General features: G+C 45.0%; 1 protein-coding gene across 2 annotated transcripts in view; it reads right to left on the reverse strand.

Moving 5' to 3' along the window:
- The window catches only part of Fras1 (Fraser extracellular matrix complex subunit 1), a 406459-nt gene that overhangs the window by 165203 nt on the left and 218983 nt on the right, over positions 1–22273 (reverse strand). For both annotated transcript variants that reach the window (XR_012907226.1, XM_075942834.1), the window contains exons 18-20: positions 20619–20795; positions 7013–7153; positions 3058–3201 (exon numbers count right to left, since the gene is read on the reverse strand). Coding sequence is in view for 1 of the 2 variants with exons in the window: in XM_075942834.1 (XP_075798949.1) it covers positions 3058–3201; positions 7013–7153; positions 20619–20795 (462 nt within the window). In the remaining variant the exon portion in view is untranslated. The remainder of the gene's footprint in view (positions 1–3057; positions 3202–7012; positions 7154–20618; positions 20796–22273) is intronic.

Here is a 22273-nt window from a genome sequence, read left to right on the forward strand (position 1 = left end):
CTACCCACTGTCAGCCAGTGAGGTTTGGGACCTCAAGGTTTAGTCCCCGGCTAACAATACTGCTGAAGTAGGTAAGCTTTGCAAGCCTGTCTAGAGGGTATTAGGTCACTGGCGGCATGCCTTTATGAGGGACTGCAGGACTCTAGTCTCGGCTTTTGACTTCCTGTTCTATAACATAGGCCTTTCGTACAGGTATGCTTCTTCCCCAATTAAGACATAGCAGAGAGAAAAGGCCCCTCCTAAACTGAGGTAAAGCCAGTGACAAGGGCTTGAACTTTTGAAATTCTAAGCTAAAGGAAGCATTCCTTTTTTAAAAATTGATTTTATTGAGCTCTGCAATGTTCTCTGCTTCCCTCTCTTCCTCTCCCTTATCCTGCTTCCCTCTCTTCCTCTCCCTTTCCCTTCAACCCTCTCCCATGGTCTCCATGCTCCCAGTTTACTCAGGAGATCTTGTCTTTTTCTAATTCCCACGTTGATTAGATCCATGTATGTTTCTCTTAGGGTTCTCATTATTGTCTAGGTTCTCTGGGATTGTGATTTGTAGGCCGGTTTTCTTTGCTTTATGCCTAAAAGCCACTTATGAGTGAGTACATGTGATAATTGTCTTTCTGGGTCTGGGTTACTACAGTCAATATGATGTTTTCTAGATCCATCCATTTGTCTGCAAATTTCAAGATGTCATTATTTTTCCCCCTGTGTAGTACTCCATTGTGTAAATGTACCACATTTTCCTTATCCATTCTTCAGTGGAGGGGCATTTAGGTTGAAGGAAACATTTCTTTTTCTAAGTTAGTTGCATCTGGTATGTTACTAAAATAGTTACACAGTAGTTATATGAAGCTGACTAACACACATGTTGGGAATCTAAATTTTCATGGCAGAAGCTTGTATACCTTAAAGTAGGGCTTAGCATTGAACCCAGATGTTTGAGCTGTAACTGTCAACACCTGCTGTCATCAGACATTCCCTTGGGGGGAGACACTTGCTCCCTTCCAAGTCAGCGCTTCAACTGGCAGCACCAGAAATACACGCCATCCGGCATCTGGTAGAGTTTGTGTTTGTTGTTTTGGACAGAACATAGCGTCTTGTGCATGCTAGATGAGAGCTTTATCACGGAGCTATGCTCCTCAGCCTCTGACTAGACTCAAACCTGGATGCCAAACTTCAGCTGTTAGTTCTCTAAAGGTTCACAGTTTCTGTGACTGAGATTTTGCTCGGAATTCACCATTGTCCCAGTGCTATCCTGCATTCGACAGTTTTCAGTTTTGTTAGATGATAGAGCCTAGGGGCCAATATCAAGGCTTACGATCGCATGCAAAAGAAGCCATGCCTCTGGCAAGACACTGGTACCAACCGGTCACATTGAAAACATTGACAATGACGTAACATGTCCCCCAACTAAACAAGATGGCCATTATCGGAGCTGTCTCAGTATCATCTTGCCTGCTGGACATTGGGCCAGAGTTCCTTCCTGCCCCAGGTTAATCCACAAAGCTGGGTTAGTTTCCCACTAGATCCTACTTGCTCATCACTCCTATCTATATGTACATCCCAGCATGCCTACCAGCCCAGCTCCTCAAAAGTAAGGTAGTCACTGCTGAAGGCAAATTGCTCTCCAATTCACAGAGGACGGTGGAATATACAACAGCCTCTACTCTCTTGAGCAGCTGGGTCATTAACATACTTTTCTCCTCATAGTCTGAGAATCTATCAATTAGCAGACTCAAAAACAGATATTTCGATGTTGTTCTCTGAAAGTCTAGGTGGATGGTTGCAGGTGTGGTATGGTTCCAATGCTATTGATACTTCAAGTCCTTCTTCCCTCTCTCTTTCCCTCCCTTCCTTTGGATTCTAAAACAAGGAAGAAAAAAAATTTATCTCCTGAGGAAACTGGTCTACATATTTTTAGTTCTCTCTCTCTCTCAGGTTTTTTTTTTTTTTTTTTTTGAGACAAGGTTTCTCTGTACAACAGCCCCAGCTGTCCTGAAACTCGCTCTGTAGACCATGCTGATTTTGAACCCACAGAGATCTGTCTGCCTCTGCCTCCTGAGTGCTGGGATTAAAGGCGTGTGCCACCACCGTCCAGATGAAACTGGTCTACTTTTGGCTGAACCTCCCTAAGATTCTGTGCCACCAAAGAGCAGATAATGTAAACATGGGGAAAATATGTTTAGAACAAATGTTTTGAAAATGCATTTTTGGTACCTTAAATGCATATAAAAGTACTATAACCATCACTTCATTTCCCATTAATATGAGACTCTAATTTTCGTTCAGGACTTAGAAGAACATTATTAAATGTCTATCCGAAGCTAAATGTGGTGTTGCACATCAGTAATCCTCACATGTGGGAGGCGGGGGCAGGAGGGTCAGGAGGTCAAGGCCATACTCAGTTATGTAGCAAGTTGATCCCAGATTGTGTGTGAAGATTGGTCTTCATTACCAGCTTGACTGAATCACCATGGAAACAGGGTGGGAGGGAGGACGGAAGGAAGATGCACCCCGAATGAATGTGGGGGCACTGTTCCATGGGTTTGGGGTCTGGAATGGAAACAGGAGGAGAAAGCAAGGGAAGCAATGACATCCATCTCTCTCTGCTCCCTCACTGCAGATGAAATGGGAGCAGTTATCTCAAGCTCCTGCACCGTACCTTCCTATCCATGATGGGCTGTGCCCACAAACTGTGAGCCCAAATACTCTGCCTTTCTCAAGTCACTCTGGAATTTTATGACAACAATAAGAAAAGTAACTAATACACTGGACTAAATAAGACCCTAATTCAAAAAAAGAAAAATAAGAAAGAAAAGCAAGCAAAAAACAAAACAAAACAAAACAACAACAACAACAACAAAAAAAAACGGTTACATTTGAATCCCCATTCATCAAATGCTTGCGGAAATACAGTGAAGTCAGTTCCTGGACAAGAGACAAGTATTGACTGGAAAAAAGTACTTCTAGTCTCAACCAAATGGACAGGCACCAACACCCTTTTGCCTGGTATGAAGCCCTTAGCAGCCACCCCAGAATTTCCCAGGACCCCAAAGAGGCATCACTCACCAGCACAGTACCCAACCAAGTTCAGGAACTGCTCTTCCTTGCAGCTGGTCTTACAGCGCCCATTGGTGAGAGTGAGGTGGGGGTGACAGGAGACACAGTCCGATTCCAGGGGCCCATGGCACTGCCTGCAGGACGGGTGGCACTCTGGGGAGAGGGATAGAAGCTGGGACTAGAATCAGCGGTTCATCATGCAAATGCATGAGTTACTTCACGCACCCCACAAATCTCTAACTCTGGTCATCTGCTGAAGACTCCCAAACATGCCTGGCATATGCCTAGACTTGACCCAACAACTGCCATTTCTGGAATATTGAAATATTGAAGGAGAATATTACCCACAAACATATCAAGGATCTAAAGCTATAAAAATTTGAATCATCAGTCACCCAATCCAAAGGGGCATCCCCATATATGTGACTAGGAAATTCAAACCCAGGCTTAGCAAACATCTTCTACTTCAAAATACCGGGGGAGAGGGAGGGGGAGAGCAGACAGAGAGACGGACAGACCCGCACACAGACACAAACACAGAGATGGGCACACACATGGGGGTGGAGCGAAGGCTCAGTGGTTAAGAGCACCAGGTTCCTTTTCAGAGGTCCTGAGTTTGATTCCAGCACCCACATGACAGTTTACTGCTGTCTGTAATTCCAGTTCCAGGGAATCTGATGCCCTCTCCTGGACACTAGGTGAACACTTGGTACAGATATACACACAGGCAAAATACTCATACACAAAGACTGATAAAGACTGAGAAATAGAGACACGGCAGAGAAAGAAACAGAGGAAGACAGACACAAAGACCAAGGCAGACAGATGTACACAGACAGACAGACAGACACACAAATGCACAAACAGACACAAGCACACATAAACACAGAAGAGAAAAGAGGGAGTTTTGCTTTTCAGAAATTCCTGGCAGACAAGCAGAGGACCAGACACGCACATGGCACTGAGCCTTCCCACCAGAGTGAGTTACTAGCCAGGCTCTATCTTCAGGCCTCATCTTGGATCCTTTTTATCAGTTTAATCAATAATACTTAGTTAAATACAAAGAACAGAAAAACGTTCTTCCTTCTGGAGGTTATCATGAGCCTCATCTGAAGTTCAAAGCCTTAGACAAAATTATGGCAAAGTTATATCTTCCTCAGAAAACCACCAAATTAACAAGAGGCATAGCAGTGTAAGACTCCAGGCGAGCCTCAGGAAGGAGTAGGCAATAAAGACACAGACAGGGAGAAGCCAGGCAGGTCATGGCTGCAACCGGTCCAGACTGCCCAGGCGGGTGGCAGGAGATGTATGTGTTCATAGCCAGGAAGAAGAGATCTAAGACTGTCTGCTGCCAAGGGCTGGGGGCGGAGGGTAGGAGCTTGTAGAGCTTGCAGATACCAATAAGCTCCCTCCTGGAACAGGGCTGGCAAAGAGCAAAGACAAGGGGCTCCAACTCAAATCACACGCCTCTCCCTTCGGGCAAGAGGCCAGGGGGAGGTAAGATACTTTTTAAAAAGGGAGTGGGGACAAGAAAACAAAGTGCTGGTTAGAAGGGATAGATCAGTCTGCATTCCTGAGACTCTGAGAAGCGTCCAGAAGATGCTGGCATTCCGAGGATAATTCCACCACCCAGGTCTTCCGCCTTCCTAGAATGTCTGCAGTGACCTGTGTGCCCTGCTTCTGGGGAGACCATCCATCTACTGACAGGGAAGAAGTGGAGCAATGGAGGAGGCTCTCCTTCAAACAGTTTACACACAGGAACCACGGGGGCCTGGATAAAAGCTTCTCCAGCTAGAAGATCTCTTCAAAGGCACAGCTAAGGACAGAGCAGGCAGTTACCCTGCAGAGCTGTGGGCGCCTTCAAGTAAAGCTGCCCAGGGCCCAGAGATTAAAAAGGTATTTGAGGGAAAGAAGAAAACGGCAGAATAAAAATCACACTGATATCAATATCCAGTCACCTATATTTAAATCGACTCTATATTTGCTCTTCGGAGTTAAGGCCAGAAGAATCTAATATGTGCTCGTTATTTATTTATTTGTTTGTTTGAATATTTAATGGGGGTGGAGCGAAGGCTCAGTGCTTAAGAGCACCAGGTTCCTTTTCAGAGGTCCTGAGTTTGATTCCCAGCACCCACATGACAGTTTACTGCTGTCTGTAATTCCAGTTCCAGGGGATCTGATGCCCTCTCCTGGACACTAGGTGAACACTTGGTACATAGATATACACGCAGGCAAAATACTCATACACATAAGACAAACCAAGTTAAAATATTTCGTAAGTTTACTATACATTTTATGACTCCAGAAATATACAGGCAATGATTTCATTACAGCAAGCTTTTTTGTTTGTTTGTTTTTTTCCTATCAACTAGCCTCAAATGTCTATTTTTGGAAGCAAAATAGCCTCCTGGGAGAATGTGTTTATCTTTTCCACCCTGCAGGTATAAGAATAAACAGCACCACCCTAGGGTGCTTAAATTTTACTATTTTGCCAATTCCAATAAAATGCTTTACTAATCTGAACCTGTAATTTCAGAAATCTCTGTTATGGACTGTAGAGGTACTCTTAAGTTGGGAAGACACGTCAAAGAAGGAAATAAAAACCTTATTTCCTTTTGCTCTTTTTCTGCTGTCTCCGAGGGAAACAAGTCTGGAGGCTGTCCTTAACTCTACTTCCTTCCTGGCCCTCTCTAACACACCTCCAAAGCTCCCCAAGTCACCACCACTGGGCCATTCTCCTTCTCCCACCTCACCCCTCAAACTAAGCTGCCCTGCTTTAAACAACAGAGAAGGGGCAATGAGACCCCCAAAGTTAGGTCCCAGGCAGCCAGTAGCTTCTGTTTAGATTTCTTGAAATATTCTCTTCAAGGAAAGACAGCTGACTAGGAGTTAGGCTAGCCAACTGAGACTGCCCTATTGTGAGGAAGTTCAATGAGGCACAAGAACTGGCCTCATAAAATGGGGGCAGGAAGGATTCTTGACCCATCTAACTCAATGATATATCTAGATTTGCCTAAAGGATCCCGAGGGAGAAAATCCAAGCTGAGCCTATGGATCCCAGGGACTGCAAAAGATAATAATTTGTTGTTTACAAGCCGCTAACTTTGGGTTGTTTTAAGCCATTAGTTTTGAGTGGCAAGAGGTAAGAAGGGCAGAACCCCACCGAGAGAAAGGAAAGGGGCTCCTGTTTCAATCCTACATCTCAAATCCTTTTCGCCCTTCTGATGAAAAGTCATGGGGATTTAAAAACAGCAGAGTATGCAGAACAGAATAGCAAAGAATTGTGTAAATACACACAGCGCTCATTATAATTTTTCATAATATGGGGGTTTGTTTATGACTTAATATTTGGAGACAATATGAAAAGGTACAACTCTAATTTGTCCTCACTTACTGGACACCAGAGAGAAAAGATAGCCCGTGGAGCCTATCACCAGGTTAGTAGTTCCTGTTTTGGAGTTATGGGATTTCTACCCTCAAAGCTCCACCTTCTTTTGCATTCTGAACTTTCAAATCTGGTACACTCAGCACGGGCTCTTGAGATAACTACAAAAAGTAGCCTTAAACTTTAAATAGAGCCATAGAAATGAAGAGTTATGTTGAGTTTAATTCTGACTCTTATACAACATAAATGTTTTATTTACTTTATGAGAGAAGTTCTGTTGATATGATTGATAGTCTCTCAGAGAAGAGAAACCCGGCACAGAGTGAGTTTGTTTAAGTATTATAGCCTATAAGGCAAAGCTGGTTATAATTTTCTTACTAATTGTGGTTCCTCATGGGAAGGTTAATTCCCCTGTTCTCGTCACATGATACCTTTCTACTGTAGAGTGTGAAAATAGGATTTCTGAGCCCAGCCACATCACTGCTAGGATAAAATCTTTAATCAAATGTCTTGTTGCACCAGGAAGAGCAAATGTGAGAACAGGAACCCTGCCTCTGCCCCAGCAGGGCACACACTCACCTGTACAGGTCCCTTCCAGGTTAAAGTGGGTCTCTGGACACTGGGAAAGGCACTGCCCACCTAGTAGCACACGGGCAGACCCACAGACCGTGCAGCTGTGAGGGGTCTTCCCTGCACACATGAGGCAGGATGGGTGGCAAGCTGAGAAGAAGAGCAGAAGAGGTGATCAGGACAATTCCACAGGAAGACAGTGTTGCCCCGCTGGAGTTCACTCTGCCCATCCACTTGGCTTCCCCAATACCAGGACACACTGATAACACCTTTTCTCTAAGGGTATTATCCTACAAAGTCAAGCACAAATACTGCCAGAGAGACAACCGTTACAGTCATATAGCTTCTTTCATGCTGGAGGATGTCAAATAGAGAACCAGAAACCATGAACAGTTCTCCTGTCCCCGGGAGAGCTGTCACTCTGGAAACCAGCCTGCTATGCAGCTATGCAAAGAGAAAGGGACTCTCTCTCTCTCTCTCTCTCTCTCTCTCTCTCTCTCTCTCTCTCTCTCTCTGTGTGTGTGTGTGTGTGTGTGTGTGTGTGTGTGTGGAGGGGGGTGCTTTGCTCATTTGATGCCCGTTCTAAGACGGAGCCTGAGTGTACACAGGATGGAAAGAGTTCATCAACATTGGAGCGATACAAAATCTGTCACAACAAAAGTAAAAAACAGGATATGCCTGTGTGAGATGAAGGCCAAGTCTACCAAAGGGAGTAAGAACATTGCCCTGCCTCTCTGTGACCTCGGCTAAAGCAGAAAGGCTCTTGCTTCTTCATCTAGAAAGTAGTGATTCAACGTTGCAATGGGACAGATGAACGTACAATCTCTAGACACACGGTGTGGTCCTTATGAACCTCAGCTGTGACTACTAGCCCTAAGCACAACGTTACAAGTTCCCGAGGTGTGATGGAAACAAGAGAAACAGAGAGAAAGAATGCCTCAGCTGGCACTCTCCAGCCCTTGGAGGGTCACCGAAAGCCTCCTCTCTGAGGAAGAGCTTTCACAATAGAAGGTGCTATGCAGCTCTGAAGGGAAGGGAGCATCAGTAGTCTTGCTCAGCGGTGATGACTGAGTGACAACACAGGCCATCATGACAAGATGTCCCTGAGGGTGTGAAAATGGCATTCTCACCTTTGTGGTAGCCAACAGCTGGCCGGTTGGACTTCACTCACGGAGCGGGAGGGAAACCCTGCCTTGCATTGGAAACCTCCCAGGGCTGGTGAGGTTGAGAATGTTCGAGGAGGACCCACTGCTGCCACGTTACTACTACACAGCACAAGACTGAAATGCACTCCAAAGCTTTATCCTAGTGCCCCCCAAAGAAGCAAAGCTCTCAACCCTCATCCAAGAAGCTTCTCTTTGCAACAGATGGCGGCCAATTCAGAAAACCACACTGGTCAAAAATGCAGGGGAAAACTGCTCACTGGGTACCCAGTCCCAGTGATTACATCTACAACACAGCTCTGGCAACAAAGGCTCGGGGAACCTTTCAAAAGGGACAGGAAGTGTTGAAGAGAAAGAGGACCAGGAAATCTGCTGAGAGATTGTGACCCCTAGAAACGACAGGGAAGCTTCACAGGTGAGACCCCAATAACACGATTCCCTAAACAAGACCTTAGCTAGGACCGCGCCAACAGACACGTGAACACGGAAGGGGGAGGTTTCACGGGGCCACACCCACAGACAGAGAACCTCAGGGATCAACCCCTAATTTAATTTTTGAAAACTGGCTTGGAAAAAAAGAGAGAAGAGAAAAAAACATCACTGTGAAAATCGCCTGTATAGAGACAGTAGTCCCTGGTTCTGAGAGATGTCTCAGACAAATGTTAGAGCAGCAGAGAAACCATGTGGAAGGCTGCAGCAGGTGGGACCTTTGGATAGAACCTTTCCTTCATTCCTCTCTCATCACTAAGCCTGAACAATGCACCCAGCAAACCACACTGGAATTTATTTGCAAAAGCGAACCAGCTCATACTCATTTCTGCTTACGGTTTAGACTCTGCTTAATCTTTGAACCTGGTTGTAAATTATCCCCTTTGAGAAAAGTAACTTCAAAAGCTACATAATCATATATAGAGCTAGTTATAAAACTTGGATGCCTCTTCTTCCCTCCCTGACTCCGTCCCTCTTCCTCCCTCTCTCCACCCATGCCAAAATCTAAACATGTGCTATCTCTTCCTAAATGAACCCAGTGCTTCATACTGACTCATCCTGCAATTAGCTTCTGCACTGTTAAGCCGTGATCCCAGCCACGCCTGGGTAAAAGCCTGCAGGAGAGCTCCTTAGACGACACAGTGTCTTCACTGCTGCTGAGCGTTAATTATGTGTTTTTATTTTCTCTACCTCTGATTCTTTGACAGCTAAGAAAATGCTTACCCTGCAGAAACTACCCCCCTGGGGGGCTATATTCCCGAAGACTCTAAGTGATTAGCTTGGGAGTATACATTTCATATACCAACTAACCAAAGCCCAGGCCTCCAATACCTCCTCTACAGCTCTTCCATTGGTTCAGACTTGTGCTGAAGAGGGCCCAGATCAGGATCCTGCCCATTCAGATGACCACAGTCTCTGTCAAATAGACAAGACCCTCCAGACGACAGAAATGCTCATCTCCTTCTCTCTTGCCTCCTCTGTCAAACACCCAGAAGATTCACAGGTCCAGCAAACTAGGCAGAACCATGGTAATTCTACACCATCAAGATGTCTGATTCTATCAACCCTTAAAATAATGTCACACAAAATCTTTGCAGAACAAGATGCTGCTATTCAGTGAGCGTAGCCAGGTCCTGCAGGATACTGTTAAAGTATTAGACTACTCTCTCATTGGAGGATGTCTGGCTGTCGATCTCCACTCTAGCATCGTCTCACCCAGCACCTAAGGTTAGATAAACAGCTGCTCCAGAGGGCCCAGGCTCCTGCACCGAGCAATGGCCAGTGTCCAGTCTCACCGAGCCATGTCCTGGTTTGATAAATACGATCTTCCCACTGCTTTGTCAATGGTTCTAGTATAGTAGCATAGACGGCAGGAATTTATTCCAAAGTATTTTCAGAATCCTCAGAAAGGGGGCGGGGCTAGTAAACTAAAGTTAAAGCAAACAAAAGGAGGCATCTTGGGATTGGTATGAGGGCTCAACGGGTAAAAGCAATTTGCTGTGCAAACATGAGAACCTGAGTTCAAATCCCCAGCAAACCGTTAAAGGATGGCCATGATTACTACACACCTATAACCCAGGTCCTGTAGGGACCAGAAACAGAAGGAACACTGGGCTGGGCAGTCACCGGGCCTGGCTTCAGGCTCAGTAAGAGATCCTGTCTCCAAGAAAGAAGGCAAAGAGTGTCCATTCTGGCCAATGTCCTCCTCTGATCTCTGGGATATTCACACATACATGTACACCCCCAACATGAGTATGTGGTGTGTGCATATCTGCACGTGTGTGTGAGTATGTGTGCACACACACACATACCCACACACATCTCTATGCACAAAATGAAACAGAGAATATTGGAACATCAGGTGGCAATGCTTTTAAACACCCAGTTAAATCATATTGTCAACACAAAGGATTTTCTTTCCCCAGAATGACTTGGGGAAGCAATCTGAAACAGCAGGGTTTCCCACAGGCCTAAATAAATAAGCCTGTGATAGCACTGATATGCTTACATTACATTTTTTAAGACCATTAGAATCCCCAGGTCTTCCTCTTACACAGCCTTAATAAATAGGAATCAGAATGTATAACTGTGGAATTGAAAACCGAGGCAAAGTAAGTTAAAGCATTATGAGCATAAACCTGAGTTATTTGATTCTATTTGGTCACAAAGTCAATGTGGCAGTCTGGCTTACTGTGAGTGGAGGTTATTATTTTATACAAAACAGCAACGAAATAAAGATGAGAAAGGTGGAAGGCTGGCAGGCTGAGATGTGCGAAAGAAGGACCCTTTGTTACCCAGTAGGTTTCCTAAAGTCAGCTCCTACCACGAACAGTCCACCAGGTCACAGGAAGGAGGCAGGCATTGCCTGTAGATGCCCTGAGTCTTCATCTCTAGAATTCTTTATATTAGTACAAGCGTTCGGATCTTTAAAAACAATCTCAGGAAACTTCAACTCTATGCTGGTTTGGGAAATGTCTACCTTACTCCAGTGACTTTTATTAGGACTGATCACTCTGCGGAAGCTATTTCCTTGCAGGAATTCTGTTCAAAGTCTCCATTTCTTCAAGGAAGACTTACTCCATTGCCGGGCCAATCTGGAGGCATTTGAGAGTTCTATGAATAATTCCTTCGCTAATACCACATTTTTAGAGACCCGCTTTCCAGTTGCTGACTAAGTATATTTCTGAGAAGGTATAAATGAACAGCATAAACCCTGAAAGACCCAGTGCTAAAGAAGTCCTTAGCTGGCTGTAAAATCCAGTCAGCTCCATGGTGGCAGTTACACCGGAGCCATGGAGAACACAGCAGTGCCTGCTGATCCTGCTTCTGCTTTGGTTTCATATTGATATGACTTTCCCTTTCATTAGTTTTTAATAATTAATTAATTAATTTTGCTTTTTAAAAGTGAAAACAGACTCTTCTCCCACACAGTACATCAAGACCACAGTTCCACTCCTTCTAGCCCCGCCTCCCACACTCTTTCCTCTCCCTAGGTTCACTCCCGCTATGTCTCCCATCAGAAAAGACCAGGCCGCAACCAAATAAGACAAGTTCTAAAGATAGGGCAAAAGATCTCACAGAGATGTGGGATATGGCAGCCCAACAGAAAAGAAAAAAGTCCCAAGAGTAGGCAAAAGAGTCAGAGACACACCTGCCCCCACAGTTAGGAGTCTCACTAAAACACCAATCTAACACACATTACATATATGCAGAGGACTCGGTGGGGACCCACGCAGGCCCTGTGCTTCCTGCCTCAGTCTCTATGAGCCCGTATGAGCCCCACTTAGTTGATTCAGTGGGCCGTGTTCTCCATCCTCTCTGACTCCCATGGTTTTCCTCCCTCTCTTCTGCAAGGTTTCCCGATCTCCAAGGCGAGGGACCCAACAGAGATATATAATTTAGACACACTCTCTCTGGATATGGATATAACTACTTTTTAACGATGCAGAAAAGTAGTCCTGTATCCTGGCTTTCATATAATGTAAGAATTCCTGGGTGTCCATGTCAAAAGCAAATATTGAGTAAACATTTGCCAAAAATATGATGTGGATGTCAAAATCCCCTAGGATTTACCATAGGAACACCAAAGTAGAATGAAAATGTGAGTTTAGTTCAAATCAATTTTGTTTTTCCTCTTCTCACCCCCAGCCCCATTTAATAGGATTTATCATCCTCCATTTGTTCCCCACCCCTGCTCCAACTACAGAGGACCCCCTTCAAGGGTAAAGGTCAATCAATCTCTTTCATCCCCGATTTCTGTTTATCTGTCCTGGACCCTGTCCTTAGCATGTTCTACATCCCATTAGCGACACTCCACGGACTAAGTGGGTGGGTTGGAGGTGTGTAAAGAGCAGACAGGTGGATGGAGATGCTGACATCACCTTCAGTTTGTCATCCTCCCTGATCATTTCTTTGGCCTTTTGCTTGATTTTCTGCATAAACATTAGAGCTGCCCCCACGTTCCACCCTCTGCCCTCACTCCTCACTCCTCTCGTTCTGCTAGACCTGCACACAGCTTTCCTGACCTCTGGGCTGCTGAGTCTAGAATTTATGAGGACAGAGCTGGCCTTCGTGGACTCCAATAAATCCACTGCCTCAGGGGGATCCTCACATGGCCTTTCCTGGGGATCTCACATCCCTCCTCTCCAAACACTCCTTGCCCACTGCTTTCTTTAAAAATGACTTTTCTTAGCCTTAATGCACTTCCTTTTCTCTTAAGAAAATTTAGCGGGTATTCAAAATAATGGGTTTTACTACAGCATTTTATACATATCTATCACTCTATTTTACTCATTCAATTTCACCTTCCACTAGCCTCCCCATCATCCCTCCCCTCTTACAGGACTCCCTTCCTCCATTGATAGTCCTCCTAGAGCTTCCCATGCCTGTACACACAAACACACGCATGCACACCCCCCACACCCACACAAACACACGCATGCACACACCCCCACACAAACACACGCATGCACACCCCCCCACACCCACACAAACACACGCATGCACACCCCCCACACCCACACAAACACACGCATGCACACCCCCCACACCTACACAAACACACGCATGCACACCCCCACACACAAGCACACATATGCCCCCCCCCAAGTTTCCTTATAAGATAGAACATGCAGTATTTTCGTACACACTTCAGCTATTTTTGCTGTCAATCACGGCAGGTTCCAGGGACTGCCTTCCTTACTCACTGCCACTCCCATGTGACTCCCCTGCCCAAAGTCTGCTATACATTCTCCATGTCACCGCTGCACACCATGTTCCAGTGTTCACATGTGAACACAGAAGACCCCAGACTTCTACTTCTGATGCCTTTACTTCCTACAAGTCTATCAAGACAGCCTGAACTTCCATTCCCAGAACCCCTTAGTGAGGCCCTTCAAGATCATGCATAACAAGGACTAATAGCCCAGGCTTACAGTCAACTCCTCTTTATTCCCTATTTATCTGCCACAAAGAGAGCAGAAACAATATTTATAAAGTGAAAAGTGAGCATGTTATTTCCCAAACACTAGGTTTGGCCAACAATAGTGTTAGGTCCAGTCTCTTTGGTAAGTGCTGAGCACCCTGCAGTGAGGTCACAGAGCACCGTGCGTTGAGGTCACAGAGCACCGGGTGGTGAGGTCACGGAGCGCTGTGCGGTGAGGTCACAGAGCGCTGTGCAGTGAGGTCACAGAGCGCTGTGCAGTGAGGTCACAGAGTGCTGTGCAGTGAGGTCTCAGAGCGCTGTGCAGTGAGGTCACAGAGCGCTGTGCAGTGATGTCTCAGAGCGCTGTGCAGTGAGGTCACAGAGCACCATGCAGTGAGGTCACAGAGAGCTGTGCAGTGAGGTCTCAGAGTGCCGTGCAGTGAGGTCTCAGAGCAGTGTGCAGTGACATCCCTACTGCTCCTCACCAGCATCATCCTTGTGGGTTCCCTCTTTGGTCCTTCACAGTAGAAGTCCAGGACTTACTGTGCTCCTCTAGAAATCCTAGGTTTGCCACTCACTGCTCGCTCACCCTCAATGCCTTTCCCACCTTCTGACGAACCCACTAATCCTTCAATTGTCTTTTATCTGTCCTCACGACCATCTCTCCAGAAGAGCCAGACTCTTTCACGCCACTGCTTCACTTTGTGCCTCCTTGGACTTCAGCACGCACCACGTGCTTTTAATTACTTGCTCAGACATCAATTTCTCCTGTTTGAGTAGGCTTGCCTTGAGGCATGGCCTCTATCTTTTTCATCTTTCTCTTCCCAAGCCTGGCACAGTCTGGCTCTAAAAGGGAGAAGGGGAAAGTGAACAGGACAGAATCTTATCAGAAGGCACGAATCTGTGTAGCTCTGTCAGCACCTTGGGGACCATATTAAAGATAATTGTTTAATATAGATTCCATACGTTTTATTCAATTACTGGAAAGGGATTCCAACTTCATAAACAGGCACAGATTCGCGAGTGGTGCAGGCAGATTCCTGCCCATCTATTTCTTTAATTAAAACTCCGCCTAGAGGCCCTTGGTGAGTCCTAGCAACAACAAAATAGATCAAAACACACACGAAATGCTGTATTTCATCCTGTTCATCTAAAGCAAGTTAATTAATAACCGAAACAACAAGGGCATTTATCTTTAAGAACTAAGACGAGACCAAACTCAGTCATCTGCAGTTTTTTATTGTGTGGTAGGTAGGACTTCGTCGAAGAAGCTGGGCTAAGTTCGGTACTAAAAAAGAAGTCTCACAAGGCTGAAGCGGCTGAGAACCCCATCACTAGCGTGAACATAGAGACCCTTGAGCTAGTGCAAGGAGGGGGCAGGGTGCTCACAATCTAAGCACCCTGCAAAATATGTCTCCTCGGAGACAAGTTGTCTAACAATATGGAAACAAAGTTCAGTTATAAAAACAAAATCTGTAATTTCTTCAAAAACAGTGTCAACTTTAATCCTCCCAGTGCAGCATACAGAAACGGAAAGAATGCATTGTTAGTCTGCCATGGAATTGGGCAATTACATGGCTACCCTAATCACCTGCGCCATGTTCACAGCCCGTCCTTGTCACCATGAGCAAGCTGTTCAACGGTGGCTGTGCTCTATCGCTAATCGCATGACCTGGCCTTAAATCGTATGGCCCTACTGCAACACAAAGAGCAAGAGATTCGCATGGTTGGAAGAAAAGGACTTATTTCTGAGAAACTACATCTTCTATGGGAACCAATTGAGCACCACTGCTTAACTCTTACTTGGTTCCTTCCAAGACCCCATGGCATCAAGGACTAACTAACAAGGCCTGAAAAACCAGAGGGAAAGAAGGATAACAAAGTGTGAGATGCTTCAGAGATGTCTGGGGAAAGTTTCCACTAATATGCAATTGTTTAGTTTTCTTGGGGAGGGTGAGTATGGATTTTCTTTTTTTACTATTCCCCATTTTCTTTCTTAAAAAACTTCAATCTGGCAGTACTGGCAGACACTCAGTTGAACATGTGCAATAACTCTGGACCCTTCTTTCCACTAATCCTAAATGGTGCTATTTAGTTCAAATGCACAATTTTGGTTGACCACTACAAATGCTTCCAAAACATCTTTCACCATTAGTAACAGACCGTTGTTAGAGGCAGCTTGTTCCTGTCCTGGCCACCCAGACTCCCGAAATAACCACACAGAAACTATATCAATTGCAATACTGTTTGGCCAATAGCTTAAGCGTATTGCTACCTAGCTCTTACATATAGAATTAACCCATTTCCATTATTTTATATTTTACCAAGAGACTCGTGGCCTACCAGCTAGATTCCAGCTGGAAGCTCATATCTTTCCCCTCTGGTGGCTACATGGCATCTCCTGACTCCACCCTCTTTCTCCCAGAATTCAGTTTACTTTTCCTTCTGCCTAGCTCTGTTCTGCCCTGCTATAGGCCCAAGGTGTTTTTTTTTAATTAATCAATGGTAATCATAGCACACAGATCACATCAACAGATTCTCTTTCTTAGCAGCTTTTCTATCTACACTGGGAAGCACAGAGACTATGGACGAAAAAGCACAATTGAAAGTTCTCTCTTATGACCAGTCCATCATCTGTTGAGCATGAGCCAAAAGTGCAGGGCAAGCACACAGGAACAGTTAGTTCCTCCTCTTCTGAAACCTTCCGCAGCTGCTCAACCGCGCCCTTGCCATATTGCCCTGAACCTGATAGCATGGATAACCATCCAAAATTATATAACAGAATTAGTTACTACTGCCATTCATTCATTCATTCATTCATTCATTCATTCATTCATTCTATGTTTCTCTAGGGAGAATGCTTTGCACAAAACAGGAAGTTTGACTTGATTCATTGGCATGGACATCTCTTGAGTTTAGAATTGTATGGTGCCCAAAGGGGACAGACACTCAGTCAACACTCTTGTAAGGAATAAATAAGGAAAGAGTGTTTCTGAGAAGCCGGGTTTTCTTTGTTCAGTGTTTGTTAATTCACACACACACAATCATCTACTCTAACTCCCAACACATGAGAAGCTTCTTTGTGTAATGCCTCTGCTCCTCTCTTTCATTTACCAATCCCCCATGCTGCAGTCTCCAAGAAAGGAAAGAGAGAGTTCCAGAAACTAGTTGTTTTTCTCTTCTTTATAGAAAAGCACTCGTGAGAGAAGGTGCCCTACCTGAGTAGCTGTGGGAAGTGGAGACCCATCCAACCTCACAGAACTCCCGGGATGGATTTTATAGAGACAACTTTGGCAACAATGAAGACAGAATAGATTGTGGGAAGGTTTGCAAAGAAGCAGGATGATTGATAGGACACACATCTGTCAGCTCGCTTGGTACCCAGGTAAGGCTGGAAACAATGGGTAGTCGCGCTCGGTTTCCCTGCGGAATCCTGGGCAACTCAATTAACCTCTTTCTGCCACATTCTTGTCACGTATAAATTGAGCACAGCAGCCTACCTGGTGGAGACTGTACAGGGATTTGCTCATAATGTGAGCAGACAGCGTGTGCGGGATACCTAATCTTATTACGTTAACGAGCATACAACCATGGGCTACCAGGGACTCAGGGGTCACAGCAGACTTTCTATATCCGACCACAATTAAGCCATCCCAGAGGGATTGAAGTCTAATCTTTTTTAAAAGATGCGTATATAACAGGGGTCCTGGGACACTTTTCTTTGCCAAGGATGCCCTTTCAAATGGAAGAATCTCCAACCCCTACATCAGTGTGCTATGCTACCCTTGTGCTGTGCAGAAAGGGAAGACAGAAGTTGTGCACATCAAATAAGATATGTGGCCCAGGAATTACAACACATCAAATAAGATATGTGGCCCAGGAATTACAAGTACAGACACGGGAGTCTCCTGACTCGGGTTCCACCCAACCACACTCCATGCAACCAGTGTAATCTGGGGTAAGTCACAACCTGGAACTTCCCTAAGCCTTGGTTTCTTCTAGCACGCAGCTCTCTCACCTGCCCCCAAATGCTGGTATTAGGACGATCAAGAAGAGCAATTTCTCATGGTGCCAATTATTGTTTTCCCAGCTGAATAACAGCAGTAAACATAATTTTTTGTTTGCTTAAAATTCTAATTCTCAAAAATGTTGATCATTTTGATTTGTCTTTTGAACTCACTCCAAATTCTGCATTTTATTTTCAATAATAATGCTCCAAACTATGAGGTGATAATTGTGCACAGACCAGGCTTTTCTTCCTGTCCTACTTTCTCCTGGGATCATGGGACCATGGGAAAACAATCATAGTCTCTTGGCAGGGTGAACTGGGTCTGTCCAGCATCTACACAACCTCCAGAAAAGCCAAGAGCCTCTCACAGCATCTGCATGGAGAGAGACCTGTGTTCACGGAGGTCTGTTCCTTTTCCACACAGATCTCAGCACACAGGGTCCCCAGCTGGACATGTGGAACCACAAAGACCAGTCTCTCAGATCCCAACACATCAAAAAACCTTTCTGTAAAGATAGGGGGAGAGAGAAAGAGAAGAGGGGGAGGTGAAGGGAGAAGCAGGAAGAAGAAAGAAGGAAGACATGTTTTTCTCTTTCTACTGTTTCCTTTTGTTTTCTTTCTGTACTTTCCCATCAAGCAAGACTATGCATTATACTTAATGTTTCTTAGGGTGCTGGGAGTTTGCTACAAAAAAAAAAGAACTATAAGGAAGCTTTTGCAAAGCATTTTCCTCTGATTTGATAAGTTCCATCTTGGATGGCAGCTAGGTAATGCTCAGGATGTCATAGAGGGAGAAAACATTCACCAGGGAAGTCTATTGGAACTCACTTTGTTCCAAAGAAGTGGTTCTCAACCGGTGGGCCTCCACCCCTTTGGGGGATGAACAACCCTTTCACAGGGATCACCTAAGACCATTGGGAAACACCAATGTTTACATTATGATTCATAGCAGTAGCAACAATACAGTTATGAAGTAGCAATGAATACTACTGCTGTGGAGGGTCATCACAGCATGAGAAACTGAGTTAAAGGGCCACATTACTGAGGAGCATTCAGAACCACTGTTCTAAAGAGAGGCTCCTTGCAACCTCAGAAAGCACCCACTCAGAAGCTTCAGGAAGTTCCTGAAATTGACCAGGCGCATTAGGACCCTCCCTCTCTAAACTTCTGGAAGCAGTAAGAACTGCTGACAGGTAGTCCGAGATCACCTGCGTTGCCTGGGAAGGAGCAAGCCATCTGAGCTGCATGGACGAAGCAGAGACTATCGAGCTGTCTAGGAAAGGCAGTCTTTCCAACTTGTGAAGTTGCCTACAAGTATTGCAATGAACTCCAGGGTTCTGGTCATCACCTATGCTAGGAGAGGGGTGGGGGTGCTTTTGGTGATGCAGCTGCCTTTGAGTAATCCCTAGCCCTTCACCCATACTCCTGCAAGTAAACTAAATACAATGCACTGGTTCAACAAGCAGGACTTTGATGGTGTCTTTCCTTTGGTTTTATCTTCAGTTTCTAATCTGGGGAGAGGAGATGCTTGTTCAGATGTCCTGAGGAATAGTGCTGCTCAGTAGAAGTTCATTGGGTGAACCTAAAATCACCGAACACGAGAGCAGAGTGTTCCTTCACCCCAACCCTAAGGTCAGTTGGTCCCTAGTAAAGTGGACACATCACTCTCCAGCATAGCACCTAGAAGGAACCAAGTCACATGGAGAAGGCTGTGTTACATATGCCCTGGGATGGCATCGGGACTCACTGAATCAGCAATGATTCCTGTATTCCACAAGTGGTTATGGAAATGGAGCAATAGATTTTGGAGAACACAGAGCTTGGGCAATGCATGTAACACACACACACACACACACACACACACACACACACACACACACCCTGGATAGACATCAGGACTTCTGAAGAATGATGAAGTTTCTGGGCCCCATGTAAACTCCTAAACTCTGTATCTTCCTGGAAGTAAGGGTTCACCCCTGTAATGGACCTGAACACCGAAGTACATGGACAATTCAGCAAGGGGACTTCAAATTCTTTAGGAACTATACATTCCCGAACTTCTTCCAATCTGACACGCTGCCTTTGTGGAAGACAATTAAAATTCTAACGCTGTGAGCGCAGAGCTCAGAGAGATCAAGGGTCTGGATATCAGGCGTCTAAATCCACAAACTTCTGACTGTGCTATGCAGTGTCTGAAATATTCGCCCTAGCTTTCAATCCATGATTTTCTTTGAGCATCCATTCAAATCTGACGCTGAAACCAATGTAAGTTAGTGAGAACAAGGTCAACTCTGAAGCGTGCTTACAGTGACAATGAAACCCTTAAAGCCGACAAAAGAACAAAAGATTCAGGGTACCACAGCAAAATGCCAAAAGCTGTGGTGTTTAGGGCAGAAGGAAGCCATGTTTCTATTCTTCCCGACACTGAAACATCCTTTCCAAGACTGACTACAAGATGGTGTGGATTACCATTTTCAGTCGCATAAAGCAATCAATTCCTATACAGACACAGCAGCTGCTTACAGGATTGGAAAAGAAGCCTCCCCACCCCCCAACCTCTGGAAGCCATGCCTTTCACTGTCTGACTCTCTCACTGGTGACCTGGCTACTGAGCTGGCTTTTAGGATGCCATCAACCCTCTGGGGATAACATAACAAGGTAGCAACATGAACAACCTCAAAATCTCTACTACCATTTGAATTTTGCCCTAAAGAGAAAAATTCCGATTTGAGTTCCAATTAGAAAAATCAAAAACACTAATAAATGAGAGCGAAGTTTTCCTTAGCTAGCTACACAGGACTCTGAAGGAATTTCCTGCAGGGTCTTCTGAGAACGGGACTTAGGGCTCTTGAAAATCATCCATGATTCACAGGGCAGAGGAGATCAATGCGGTCATTCTTGCATGCTGGCCTCCTGATTTCCACAAACATCTAGAAGCCTGTTCACAGGAAGTCCAAGATCTCCCTGGCTGCAGTTCCACCTTGCAAGATGGTAAGACATCTACCCCTTATGTCTGTCAACCAAGCTTACCTTCACACCGTCCATTGCTCTCCAAGTAAAAGTGGGTTCCACACTGGGGCACACACTCGCCATAAGGGACATTTGCCCCGGAGTAATGCTCCACCCGTAGTCCTGCCTCTGCCTTCTTACACTCCATACAGTGAGAGGGCTCGGGACCCACACAAGTGTGGCAGGAGGCATGGCAGGCTGCAAATTGGAAAAACAGGCAGAAAGCAACTTAAAGACCAAGCATGGGTTTCAATCACTGTGGGTCTCTCCCGAGGTCCAAAGCACTTAGAAAGTTCAGGAGGTAGATCCTTGCAGAAGAGGATTCTTCTAGGTTCCACACAAAGCACAGAGCTGGGAGAGACTGCTCGCGAGAGGGAACGTGAGGAGGGGAAAATGAGTCTCATCCCTCAGCTCCTAGAAGGGCTGTCAGGAGGATGACAATAAAACCAGCAAACTGAACAATATTTGCTTGGCTCTCCAGAGAAGCACATTCACGGAACGACCATTTAACATCATGCCCTCGGTTTTTATTGAAGATTTTCAGACGCATCTGTACGGAGGCCGTTACTCTACCCCTTGCAGAACTGGTCGTTATGTGACTGACCGTTACGCTCATCCATCATGCGCTATGGAAAGGCCCAGGCAACATAGTCTTCATGGGATTTACTGGGGAGAAAGCTGACTTCCTAAGCAAGTAAGGGCCTCCTTGAGCATGAGCGAAACTTCCCAGTCTATAACAGGGCTTTGTTTTCTCTGGGAAGCCTTAAAAATCAAAGCCAGGAGTCTTTAAAATCAAAGGCAATACTGTATGCAAACTTCCTCGTGCCCAAGTATTGATATAATTAACTCACTGTTCCTTTAAAAGATTCTCTAAATGCTTTCTTTCAAACACTTACTTAATGAAGTTTGGTATAATTTTTCCTTCTGCTATTTTCACTTTTCTAAGGTGCAAACAAATACAGATTTTTTAATTAAAGGCTCACCCTCAATGTTCTATGTTCACACGGCTCAAATGCTGCCGCTCTCCCCAGGAGCCCAGAGCCTTTTGGCGTGCAGCAATTTAAGATTTTCTATTTTGCTCAGCCAGAGGCACTGCTAGTGAATCTCAGTTGGCTCGCACTATCATTAGCAAAAAGTTCTTGGGGGAAAAGCAAATGGAGTCTATAAACATTAGCAATACCAGGAAAGCACAGAAAGGGGGAGTAAAAAAAAAATCAATGCATGCCAACAGAAATAACATGCCCTGCAAGGATGGCCAAAAAAAAACACACGAACTTTTGAATGGGCTTGGTGTGTGTTTGTGTTTCAGATTATCGTCTCTTTATAAAACTATTAAGATAAAAAGAAAGAAAACAGCATATGCAGGTTAGCCCCCATGTCCTCCAGAGGACTGGATTCTGGGATTTCCACAAATATTAAAATCTCCTTTATAAATTGGCCTGGCATTTGCATATAGCCTACAACTACACACACACACACACACACACACACACACACATCTGATCTCAGATTCAGTAATCCACACATATCATGTACATGGAGTGGGTTGAAACTTTGCTTTGGGAAGATTTCTGAAATTTCTACTTTATATTTTTGATCAGCAAGAGGTTGAATGTTGGGCTGTGGGACCAAAAGACAACAGAGAGAAATGGCACAGGCTCTGATGTGTTCATAGC

This window comes from Microtus pennsylvanicus, chromosome 12 (assembly GCF_037038515.1).
Source record: "Microtus pennsylvanicus isolate mMicPen1 chromosome 12, mMicPen1.hap1, whole genome shotgun sequence".
Taxonomy (NCBI): Eukaryota; Metazoa; Chordata; class Mammalia; order Rodentia; family Cricetidae; genus Microtus; species Microtus pennsylvanicus.